At 46.2% G+C, this 13,142-nt stretch overlaps 1 protein-coding gene across 32 annotated transcripts in view; it reads right to left on the bottom strand.

The window, feature by feature from the left end:
- Window positions 1-13,142, bottom strand: part of vldlr (very low density lipoprotein receptor) — a 42,857-nt gene that overhangs the window by 17,806 nt on the left and 11,909 nt on the right. For all 32 annotated transcript variants that reach the window (XM_064309294.1, XM_064309293.1, XM_064309302.1 and 29 more), the window contains exons 2-10: window positions 12,893-13,012; window positions 8,078-8,200; window positions 6,068-6,190; window positions 5,461-5,835; window positions 4,631-4,753; window positions 4,078-4,200; window positions 1,926-2,045; window positions 1,482-1,607; window positions 382-553 (exon numbers count right to left, since the gene is read on the bottom strand). In XM_064309294.1, coding sequence (XP_064165364.1) covers window positions 382-553; window positions 1,482-1,607; window positions 1,926-2,045; window positions 4,078-4,200; window positions 4,631-4,753; window positions 5,461-5,835; window positions 6,068-6,190; window positions 8,078-8,200; window positions 12,893-13,012 — 1,405 coding nt within the window. The remainder of the gene's footprint in view (window positions 1-381; window positions 554-1,481; window positions 1,608-1,925; window positions 2,046-4,077; window positions 4,201-4,630; window positions 4,754-5,460; window positions 5,836-6,067; window positions 6,191-8,077; window positions 8,201-12,892; window positions 13,013-13,142) is intronic.

The following is a 13,142-nucleotide window of genomic DNA, read 5'->3' as shown; positions in this document are numbered from 1 at the left end:
GTAGAGCATGAGTCACCACAGAGAACATTTGCACCAGGGATTATTTTGACCAGATAAATCAGGAAATGCTGATTTTCAGCCCCGTCTGAGGCAGAGGACCAGAGAAAAACATGGCTGGTAGCAAGAGATAATGCTGCTAACAAGTCAACCGGCCCCAGACACACTTATGGCCTACAGGAAACCTCTTCTGATTGTATCAGGAAAAATGACAACCCTGACCTTTATGGCAGCAGAAACACACACTTAAAAAAAAAACTTAAAAAAAAAAAAAACTCCAGCAATGCATTTCATCCAATTAAAACAGATACACAAATTAAATTCTTCCCTCTCTCTAAGGATGGCTACAATCCGCACAGAGAGGTGGCATTTTCAGCTGGCTACCTGAAGATGGCCTTCTGCCCCAGGTCAGCCCAGAAGATCCTCTGCTGGGTGAAGTCGGCGTCGAGGGCGACGGTGTTACGCAGCTGCTCCACAATCTGGGTGTACTCCATCCTCTCCAGGCCCAGTTTTCGGATGTCTCTCCGGTTGGTGAAGATCAGACACGGCTCCTTGCCTTGGGGTGTGAAAGTTCACGATGAGTGGCAGTTTGTGATGGCAGTTCATTCATAAATACATTTCTCCATGCCCTTAACCATTGGCCTCAAACTGAAGTCCTGGAGGGCTGAAGGGTGCAGGTGAACGGTCTGTGGATCTTTAGCCAATCAATGACTTAATCACTCACAATCCCTCAAGGACTGAAGTTAGACACTCCTGCCCTAACATTAGACCGGAAATCCTAGAGTGCCACAAGGGCTGGTTTTCAGTGAGTTTCAGCACTTAAGTGCTTTTTAATCACTGATTGGCTAGACAGTCACACCACAGTTCCAATCCCTAAATTGGCAGCAGGCTGAAAGGAAACTACAAAAGGGAAAGAAATCAGCAGACCCTGCAGCTATCCAGGCCTGGAGTTTACACACCCCTGCTTTAGGCCCCATATTATACAACAGCTCAGGGCAGAATGTGAAATTGGCCATGTTTATACAGTATGTGCACCAATACCCTGATTAGAGGAAGTAATCAGTTTATGCCAGCATATAAATGCATACATTCATTCACATCAATGCATACACATGGACACAAGTAATGTGATTACTCCAATAGCCGCATTTACAGGATTCTTTCCACAACAGGCCAATGCTCAATGAAAACTGTGGCAGCCATGCAGTTTTCATCTGGGATCTTTGACTTCAGCCTGACATGTGTGGTTTCAAAAAGCGAAAACAAAATGAGACAAATACATGCACAAAAACAAAGGTGTTTTAATCGGGGTTCGACTACGCCAATTATTACCGTAGACCGATAATCAGATCAAGGCATTTACATGACCATTTCAATAGCCAGAGTATCGCCATAACCTGGGTAAGACTGGAGCATTAGTGTGCATGTAAATGCACCCATTGACACTGCAGGGCAGATTGAGAGATTGGGGTGCCGGTTCTTACCAACTGCCTTACACACGCCAGAAGTGGGGTCCATCTGGTACCCGCTGTGGCACTCACACTTGTACCCCCCTTTCAAGTTTATGCAGATCTGGCTACAAATCCCAGGGTTCAGGCACTCGTTGATATCTGCAAGAGTGGAGGATCAATACAACAAAAGGTAATGTACAGGGAGAAACAGACATCCAAGCCACTGAACTGACTGCAGTTTCCCCGCACTCCTCTTGAGTAAAAGGGAGCAAATCAGGGTCAGTGGTGAATTCCATGTCGATTTTTTTCTTCATGTTCTAGGCAGATTTTTCAATTAAACAGTTCGCTTTCCAGAGTTTAAAATGTATTTTTAGCATGTTTTAAATTGGCCCAGATGTATGCAATGACAGATACTTTGCAGGTGTGAGTTTGAATTTACACAGCAGGCACGGGGCCCTTATGCACCCTAAACCTTACCCCCGCAGGTCTTGCGATCTATGAGCTGCAGCCCAGGGGTGCAGTCACACTCGTAACCAATCACCATGTCCCGACAGATGTGGGAACAGCCCCCATTGTTCAGCAGACACTCGTTCAGATCTGAGGAAAGACACGTTTTGTTAGTTTTGTTATTGTTTGTAATAGACTTAACACCATTTTCTAAAAGGAATTTAGCACAAACATTATGAACCCAGGCAGAACGAACACACACCTTCTGAAATCAGACTACAGTTAGGTACAGAGCAGAAGCCGCCTTTCACCCAATCCAAATCTGTAAAGGGTACATGCTTCTGCCTGCAAGTCTCATTTACAGTTACATGGATTACAAGTATTACTAGTTCTACAACAAGATACTCAGTTCAAGCATTTGCCATAAAAAGCTCCTCTTTGATCAGATCTCTCATGTAACAGCTGGGTGTGCTGCACTACAAGACTGTCAAACTGAGGTCCTAATATTCTGTGGTCTCTCAAAGGGTAGAGGTACAAACCCTGGCATCCTGATCAAATTCCCCACCAACTGGCTCAGTGCCTGGCCACCTAATCATCTGCCTACAGCCGACTGCCAACATAATTCCCCGGATTCCTGCCCCAATGAATCCACAGGTCATAACTACAAAGAGCTCTCAGTTCTACCTTGGGGTAAAAATAAATAAAAATTGTTGTACATAAACAAATCCAAGTACTGAGAAGATAAACTCGAAGCCCTAAACTTTGTTGCCCTAGGCTTTCTACAGAAGCCCACAAGGGTGGTGGTGGGGGAGGCAATAGAAATCAATGATCGGCCATTTAGTCTTTCAGGAACACTATTCACTATGAAACAATGAAGATTGATGTGAGACTGTTCGATACAGATTTCCAAACTAAATCAACTAAAACTCGCTTGCTGATTTTAGGAGGAAAAGCTCTTTCAACTGCATGAAACTGGCCAGCTGGGTCTTCATTTTTTCCCCCACTCAGATTTACAGCCACAATAAAAGGTTAAAGACCTGACACACCAGGGTATAAATGCTGCACCATCTACATGCAGTTAGTTACCCCTGTCAAACAAACTGCTGGGATGAGTGCACTTCCTCTTCAAATAACTTGGAACCAAAATTTAAAAAAATGTACTCACTGTACACACGGTTCAAAAGAAACTGTCCATCGAACCAAATACTTTGCCGAACAGTCAGTCCTGCAACAGCCTTCACTGTTAATGTGTCACATGCATGATTGTTTTTCCTCATTAGTTCAGAAGAGGACTATAGGGGACTTCAGGATAGACATGGGCCATGGCACTTCCAAATGAAAGCTGCAATGGCATGTGGCATTGGATAGACACAGTATGAGTCAGTCATCTGAAGTAACAGAACGGTGGGTTGCGTCAGCTGGAAAATGAGGTTGCAGCTGACATTCACAGTAAGGGTGTGGCTGAAGTTACAGTATGCAAACATAATCCCAAATACTTCATTCTGTACTGCCAAGGCAGACCTACATACAGCAACACACATTTGACATACAAAAATCTGTGCTAATGAACAAGTGTTTAGGTGGAAGTGCAACCACTTCATGGTTGTAACTGTACATTGAGTGGGTTTACTGGAACTATGTTGCCGAAGAACTTGAAGTCCCATTTGTCAGAAGTCCCTAGTTCATTCATGGTCCAGAGACCAGGTTAAGTCAGCATCACTCAGAAGTAAAGTGACTGAAACTAAAGGACAAGGATATGATTCGACAGATTAATCAGGATTGATTGCAGACCCTAAATGCCTCTAGGGGGCACTAGTATTTGGCTTTACTGCTCAATGTTCTCTCCCATCAGCCATCAGGGTAAAACTGTATGCGCTATGACACACCCCAGGCCTCTGGCTCAGACATCGAGGTCTGGAAATTAACTGCAAATTAATGAGGGGGGGCATGAAAAAGAACATCTGTTAGGACTCCTTTTTGGTCACCAAACAAAATGACAAATCTAGTCTTTGCCAGCCTTCCTTCAATAATGACTGTAGCCACACCCTACAGATGGGAGAGGATTCTTCCCCCATCTGGGGAAGAGTCGAAATGCATAAATCAGTGTGTGCCGATTAAGCACAGGGAATTCCATCTTTGACTTCGGGTCGCCAGCCCAACACCCCCAACCTCCCCCACTTACTGCACTCTCTGAGGGGTTCATCGCTCCAGTCGGGACAGTCCCGGTTCTTGTTGCACACTTTGCTCATTTCGATGCACTCCCCACTCCGGCACTTAAACTTGTCCGGGCCGTTGCACTGGGTCACTGGGTGAACGACAGACAGGAAAGGGCATTTGAGGGGGGGGTGCAACCACCCATTCCCCCCCCCCCCTACACAGACACACATACATTCCGCTTTTGATCCCACAAGTTTTAATCTCTCCGTAAAGAGGATCAGACACTTGCTCTATCCCCCATCAATTAACTGTTAAACAGAACATCAGAGGTGTGCAGTTAATGCTGATAAATCAAAGGGAATGACACATTAAATCCAGAGATTACACAAACAGGCCCAAGTCCAGACACTCATTCACTTCCCCTCTCTGGACAGGGGTTAGTTTAAATTTAGCAGTTTAAGCTTCACCGAGAAATATTACCAACGAAAGAAACCCAAAAATCCCCATTTCTATCAGGTGGCGAGTAATTCATGAGGAGGGTGGGGGAGACCAACCACCCCCTCAGCACTGGGACTCACCGTTTTTGCAGTTCATCTCATCGCTACCATCCGCACAGTCACGCAACCCGTTGCACTGCCGGCTGCCATGGATACAGTTGCCGTCATCGCACTTGAATTGGTCTGGCCGGCAGGTCCGTACAGCTGGACCAATGAAAAGGGACACAAAATGGGGCAGGTAAATCTCACAGGACCCGCTGTCCTTACGCACGCAAAAGCCCAAAAGGTCACACTGTCCTCCCCATGTGACGATGCATCACTGGGTCTGCATGCCTGAGCCTGGAGAGCTAGTCAGCATTTAGCTAATCAACGATTTGAAATAACTACTCACCCGATTTCTGGGGCCTGATTTGGTTGGCTTTGAAAACTAAAACCAGCCATTCTGTGGCTCTCCATGGTCAGGGCTGCAGGCCAGTAATACACTGACACGCCCTTTTGACACCTGCAGTCCCCAACTCAGTGCCACTGCCCTGGACCTGTACATTTATTTCCAACCTCCTTCCCTCTGTACCCAAATCCCATCAATTCTGACTGCACTCCAACTCACTAACCCATCAGAGGAGTACTGCACAGGTAAACGGAGTTGGAGTGGGGTTATGACATGGAAAACTGACTCTTCTCGTAAGCTGCAGAGCATTCCCAGGAATTTAAATGCTTGTATTTGGTCTTGTTGCTTAAATCAGGTAAAAATCTGACCCTCGCTCCTTGACCTAAAAACACCCATATTGTTGCCGTGCAGCCATGTAATCTGACATTTGGGCAGAAAAGCAGGATCTAAAAAAAAAAAATAGAGCGCAGGCACAAAACGCCGCACTCCCGCTCGAGGTGAACCAATCACGGGGGGCGCTCACGGCAGTTGGCCTCGTCGCTGCCGTCCTTGCAGTCGGGGTCGCCGTCGCAGCGCCACTTGCGGTGGATGCACTCGCCGGAGCCGCACTGCGTCTCGCTGGAGGGGCACTTGGTGGGCGGGGTCGGCGGGCGCTGGCCGCAGCGCTGGGGCGACTCGTCCGATTGGTCCTGGCAGTCCACGTCCTCGTCGCACACCCAGCTGGCGGGGATGCAGGTGGCGTTGCCGCACTGGAACTCGCTGGGCCCGCAGGACGAGGGCGTGCAGTCCAGCTCGTCGCTCCCGTCGCCGCAGTCGTCCTCGCCGTTGCACGCGAAGTTGCGCGAGATGCAGCGCCCGCTGGCGCAGGTGAACTCCAGCGGGGCGCAGGTGATGTTACCTGGGGAAGGGAGCACAGGGGTGAAAGTTCTGCAGCGTCCATGATTCACAACAATGACACCTCACGGGAGAGTATCAAATGACAAGCCAAAAGGGACTTGCCATAACATGGCAAAACCGAATTCAGAATGTCCCCACAAAACAAAAGGGACGTCTGCATTTTTAATGCTGCCCCCCACCCCCCCTGCAAAAAAACAAACAAAAAAACCCTCAAATAAGCAAGCGGAACATACCGCAGTTCACCTCATCTTCACCATTATCACAGTCCCGCTCTCGATCACATTTCCAGAAGACCGGGATGCATTGGGTCGTCCCGGCACCGCAACTAAATTCATTGACTCGACAAGTCCGTGTGTCTGAAAGGGGGGGGGGGGAGAAGCAAGGGAATAAAAAACAAAACGTGAAATGAAAAGCGATTTACCGCACTTTCTCTGAAACTACAGCCAGCCCAGTCCCAAGTCCACACGGACATGAGCATCAAATTTCATCATGTTAATCTGGATTAGATCACATTCCATTCAGACTGTATAAACTTCAGTCATGGCACCTACAAGGTGAGAACTTAAGTCCCTGGAGACCCATCTTAAATGCCACAGATATTTTATATGATCACATCTAGTGCCAATATTGTGCGTTCTACCCAGATGGAACAACTGTATTCTACCAGGCCAGGAATAAATTATCAATTCAACTGGCATACAGACGATTCTGGAATCCAAAAAATGTCAGTCCAGTCAGCTAATGGGACTTTACACAGCCAGGACAGCCCAGAGTACATAAAGCAGGATTCTGACCTGGATAACGTCACAGGGACTTATCTAAAATGGAGAGCTGCTGTTCCAGGTAAGAATCCTTTATGAACTTAGAATTCTGGGAACCATAGCAAATATGCTCCAGACTGCATAATAAAGCACCGTTAATTTATGACAGCAGAAAATGGTGGTCTTGTAAAGATGCTACCCACAGCACGTGTGCTGGAATAAAGTAGCTGGTGTGAAAAGCAGTACGGGGCCCAAGCTGGACGCTTGCCAGCTTAAGGTCGAGTTTGGTGCCCTTAAATGAACTGAACCCACATTTAAAACAGAAGACTGAATGAAGAACCTCAGGCATAAGGACCCAGCAGTAAAATCAGACTAACATAGCTGTACAGCTTTACTTTTGATTAGCATGCAGAAACCAAAGACTCATGCAAACTGATTTTCACAATCAAAAAATGATAAATTAAAAAAGGAACAACAAAACTAGCAGAGCACAAGAATCTTTCATGCTGTGCATACAGAAGTCACCAAGCGTATTTAAGTGCTGATGGAAATTAACAGCTGGTGAGACTGACATCATGCCAGAGCTCAACATACAACTTGTCAAATATTTCCCTCAGTCCATGTTTGACTAGAAAGTATAGTCAAACAAAGGAAAGTTCCATTTTTATTACATAAATTAAATTTAAAAAATAAGCGAACACCCCATTAAAGCCTGCTTTCTGTGGCCATCTGGTGTCCTTCACAATCTACAAACCACATGAATGAATAGGCATGAAAGAGTAAAAGGAAAGGATTTAATACTGTGAAAGTCCTTGAGAAATTAATTCAGTCGTGACGTGTTTATCCAAAGCCACCGCTAACATTTACACAGCTGTTTGCTCAAGGCAGTCTGGGGAAAACCACTGCCTCAAACAGTTGCCTCAGTCAGGTTCAAGTTCTTGCTAAGGTTTGGAATTGGTCAACTGCACCACTTTCCTGATTAATCAGGAAATACTGGTATTCAGAGCCCAAATGTCTCTGGGGGTTGCTATTGTCTGACAGCCAACAGCAGAAAAGAAAGCTCAGCAATAAAAGCCGGTGTAAAAATCTCGATGCGTTTCCTCATGACATAACCAAATCCTCTTCCTCAAGTCAAGACATTTAAGAAGACCAGCATTTCCTGATTGAGACAAAATGTGAAATATGGCATTCCACAGCATAAAGCCCGTCCTCCTTCACACAACATCTCCAGGATTATCTTTCCTTCAGATGAACTGTAGAGTGAGCACCTGAACACCAGGTTAAGTCATCACCTTGCAGATAGATTAAAAAAAAACAAAAAAAAACAAATAGGAGGTGCTCCAATCAGAGTATGTTGGTAACAACCAGAAAATCATGCTGACTGATTGGTGGATACATTCTGCCTATACTTCCTGACTCACTGTGGGTACTAGTCAGGAAGTAGTATCCACATACGCATGCGCACACGTGCGCAACACTCACGGCAGACGTCCAGGCTCTCGTCCGACCCGTCCTCGCAGTCGGGCTCCCCATCGCAGTGCCACCTCTTCGGGACGCATTGGCCGTTGTTGCAGACGAAGTCCGCCTCTGCGCAGGTCTTCTTCACTGCAGGGGTACACAGAGAGCAGGTCAACTGAGCACATCAGGACAGAGTCCCATCGCCCACACTAAGGGACACAAATTATATAAACTAGCCTTTTTTGATGTTGCTCAGTGTAAATGCTGGGGCACCCAGAGTCTTGGAGCAAATGGCACATTTAATGAACAAGACAGGACTGCCATTTTGAGATATGAAGCATTCCTCAGAGCAAAACATGTATGAGTATGAGGTGCACATATAGTGCAAATCCAATTCATGACAATACGTCTTCATATACATTAAGACAAATGCTCCCCATTTTATTTGCGTTTATGGACTAACCCAATCAACCCATTCCTTTTTATTTCCACAAGTGTTCGGGCTGCTGGGAACCAAATTATTCATTTGCAACTGTAGCACAATTGAAGCCAACCTTCATTTTTATTTTTTTGCATAACTCATGCCAAGTCAAATAACAGCTCTGGCTGCTACAGCTGGTATATCTGGTCAAGAACCAACAGTAGAGCCATTTCTAGAATTCTAAAGAGGAAAATGCCTTAAATTTAAAATAAGAAATTAAATACACCAAGTAAGCACAAAGACCTTTGCAACTAGAGTTCTGGAACAACATGTCAAGTTTGTTAATTGCTGTGTAACAATGCAAACCCTACACCGCAAATCATTACAAGACGTTTAGGCTCGCAAGCAATTAAGAATTAATACATATTTTCTGGTCCATCTTGACATTCTTCATGAAACATGTGCTACTTAACAGACCATACATCCACCTCTGGTCAACATGAGAATGAAAAGGCTTCAGAAGCTACATGTAAACAGTGCAATTTCCAGGTCAATCCAGAGCAGAAGACTCCCACACATTCAACCGACATTAAACTCGAAAGGCCGTCCCCAAGGCCCAGTTATGCGCCAAAGGCCTCCCATCTCCTTTCGCTCCATAGTCATCGCTCCTCTCCGATCAGTCACTGAAACCGACCTTGTTTTTAAAAACGCTATATTAATGACAAGCGGCTGCTCGTAGTGGGAGTATGCCTTTCACACCTCCGATATTACCTTGTAAAATGGCCGGGTGCATCTCACAGTCCCCGTTAAGAGTTTCAGACAGGAATTACACCCCTTCGCGCTTCGAGGGGGCGAGAAGCGGCTTTTAGCCTTCCCAGCGGTCCGAAAGCCTCTGGCTACAAACCGACAAACAGAATCTGAAAGCACATCCCCCAGCAGTTTTGGATCCTGTCATCACGTGGCTCTGCGGAGGAAAACGGGCCTGCTCTTCGAGTCCAGGGGGTACTGCAGCTGCACACTCAACCCCTCCCACGCCCACCTGGCCTTACCAATTAATCCCAGGCCGACAGCCAAAAGCATGCGATCGCACCCTGGGCGTGTACAGGCCCGTGCACACACACGCACTGTACGTGTGTGTAGGTGTACATCTGCATGCATATGCACATAATGTTATTCTTCCTGAATAAAATCGGGGAAATACAGATTCAGAGCCTGAGGCAGAGGCTTTTGGCCTAACGAGCATACAAACAAGCGCTTTTGCAATCTATAGCTCAGGGGTGCAGGACGTTGCGTTTTAACCCAGGACGAGGACACACGATTCTACTCAGGATCTTGATTGAACACTAATCAGTTGATCGATTGAGGCCTTGTAGAGCTATGCCAAAACCAAAACTTGAATCCACAGATTGGACAAGTCCTACTACAGCTGAAAATCCTCTCCCATGGTCAAAGCCAATTCTACTGGGCCCCTAGAGACATTTAGGGACTGAAACAATCCCCCCCACAACCACCATCTGATTAATCACATCCCTGACCTCAGAGGGATGAGATTAATATCCAAGCTGAATAACAAGGGGCATTTGGCATGACCAAGGGGCCCAAATTTAGCCAGGCGCAGCCATAATGGGCCATGCAATGGGGCACGAAATGGAGCCATAAAGTGGAGATGCCTAAAATGGAGCCAAAAAAAACTGCCATAACAGCATCATTTCCAAACAGAAGCAGTGAGGCACACACACTTTCTTCAGCAGCTGCGAGACCGACGCCCGCCGACGCGGGGTCGGGGCGATTTCACCCAGAAGGCAGTGTGTCCAACACGGCCACTATAAAAGGAGCCCCGGGTTTAGAAATGTGATTACGGTCCACGTCTTCGCAGGGGGCCGTTGCGTGTGGCTCCGAAGCCTTTCTGCCCCCTGCTGAGCGGCGAAAATGCGCATTTTCACATCACTTTGTACATCGATCGCTCCCCACCCCTACACCACTTTTTGCCAACAAGTATGTAATGTACAGTTCTACCCTCATGGCAAATCTGAAGAGCTGGTGCTCCTCTGACACACTCCTGTTAACCAGAAACTGTTCTCCAGTACCCCAGTACTCCTGGAACACTACAGTCTGCTTCAGGATAAGTGCATCTCACAGACAGGAGCTTGTAGTCAGCAAAATCAAATTTAGCAAAGAAAGCTATTCATGTCAAGAAGAGTCAGCAAAAACTAGCTTTCACATTGCTTGCCTTGGCATCCAATTCAGTGTTTATCGTTTCCAGAACTTGAAAGACAAACTATCCATTTTAGATCTCCCTTGTGCCTAAAATTCTCATGAACTAATGCCAAGTAAAAACCTGAAGAATTTTCACACAGTGAAAGCTTAAAATGTCAGTACAACTGCAATTGGGTTACACTTGCAGCTCTACAATTTTCAGTTCCTAAAAGTACCAGAGAAATAAAGTGCCAATTCCCTGCTACAAGACCAGGACGTTTAGCATGTCAAAGGTTATGGAGTAGGAATAAAAGTGGGGTTTGGATTGCAAAAATGCCGTTGGTGGTTTTCGGGGGCACGCTAGATTGCCTTTTTGCTCATGCAATCGTGACCTCTTTTCCATCACATTTTCAGTCTGCTCATGCCCCCCTCCAAGTCCACAAGTACGTCCTTGTGGCAATATCCCACTGTGGTTTGAATGGCAATAAGTGTCCAGCCCAGTTGGGCCTTGAATGGCCCATTGGAATTCTTTACACACTGTGGAGTGCGCTAGGCAAGCCAGTCCGGGGCGAGTCCGACAGAAACCAGGAGTCCTGCATTTTAATGCGGTGTGTCAATCAGTCTGTCTGTCCATCCACCTGTCTGTGTGCAAGTGGGGTTGGCTGAGGAGGGGGTGGGGGGAGGTCATTTGCGCAGTAGTCACTAGCCCCTTCAGGTCTCCTCCTCCTCCTCCTCCTCCCCCCCCCCCCCATACCTGTGTGTGCCTTTATCTGGGTCATGAGAGTCTGGGAAATGTTGCCCTAACAAAAATATTCCCCCTCCACCCCCTGGCCTTCACTGTCCATTTTTAGCTCTCCCAAAATCTGCAGCAGTACACAGAGTGAGAAACCTTGGATCTCTAGATCTATTACCAGACCATTAATCCACATGCTCACAAGCAGAAACACCAGTTCTTTCTTGTATGCTGAAATTTGGCAATTTCAGGGACCGCCAAAAGTACACAATCACTCATCTGGACAGCATACATTCATACATGCAGGAAATTAATCCGCAAACAGAAAATTAAACTATTCAAATCTGCTTCGAGTCGTTTCCCCTTCCCTCCCTCAGCTTCATAACCTTACTGTACTGCAGAGGTTCCCAGCCCTGTTACTGGAGTGCTATCGTCCTGTAGGTTCACTTCATTAAAGCACAGCTCATTCAACAGCTAGAGATCTCAGCTGCTAATTGGAATAACCAGGTGCCAAATTAGGGATTGAAATTAAATTGAGATTAAAACCTACAGGACACTAGATCTCCATGAAAAGGGTGTGGAACCACTGCTGGACTGTGAACCTGATGAGGCTGCTCATAATCTTATGGTACCAAGAGCCAGAGCAGGTTGACAGTGATGTGAGAAGTAATAATTCTGGAGGCACTTCACCATATAAACCAAATATTAATTGCTGTCAGACCAGCAAGGATTAGGAATGTTTCTTTTCTGAATCCAGCAGTTCCAGTCAATATCCTTGTTAAAATGTTCAGCACTCTGAATACTGAACCAAGTGACATTGAATGCTAGAACCCCTCACTTGACCTACATGTAAAATATTAGATTTAATTTAATAATTACGTTTAAAATGAGAATTATCAATTAAATCGCCAAATTCTGATAGGTCAATTCTACAATTCTACAGGAAATTCTACAGTGCACTGGTGGAATCAACCAACAAGTCAAAACAAGCTGTATATCAGGTTTTCAGATTAAATAATTGAATTCAATAAGGCAACAAGCCTTAACCCGTAACCAAGGGGGTGAGCAATTCCAGTCCTGGAGTGCCAGTGCATGTGGGCTGGTTTTTTTTCCCCCCAACAATTACTCTGGCTAAATGAGCCAATTGGTTTTATGTACCAACACTGGTTCACTCCAATCATAGTAAAATGTTTCATATAGGGGCACAAGGACAGTGTCATTCAGGTGCATTAAGCAATTTTGCCAAAATGTCAGATGGTGTAAATGTTAGGGCTAAATAAGTAAGGCCAGAAGTTGGCATGAAAACCAGAAACTGACAACCCTCAGTGCACACCTCTGCTGTAACTGGACTCAGCACAGGCCTTCCAGGAATGAAGCAACATGCCTCAGAATACCTGGGGTTGAGTCTACCTCTAACAGGAGCAGGACATCTGGGGGAGAGTCTAACAGGAAGCCCCCCAACTGCACAGGTGGGTTCAGGTGCACTCACCGCAGGTGGTCTCGTCGCTGCCGTCCGAGCAGTCCTCATCCCCGTCACACTGCCACACGGAAGGAATGCAGCGCCCATTTCCACACTGGTACTGCGACGGCTCACATTCTGTCCTGGTTCCTGCCAGGGGGGGTAAGGCAAAAAAAAAAAAAAAAAGACCAATCAGATTTCTCCTCTACCCAGTGCATTCACACAAAGCAAGCCATTCAGAGAACCAGTCAATGGAGTCCAGGATTAAATCTTATGTTGT

Source organism: Anguilla rostrata, chromosome 14 (assembly GCF_018555375.3).
Source record: "Anguilla rostrata isolate EN2019 chromosome 14, ASM1855537v3, whole genome shotgun sequence".
Classification (NCBI taxonomy): Eukaryota; Metazoa; Chordata; class Actinopteri; order Anguilliformes; family Anguillidae; genus Anguilla; species Anguilla rostrata.
This window is presented reverse-complemented; position numbering and strand designations above follow the sequence as displayed.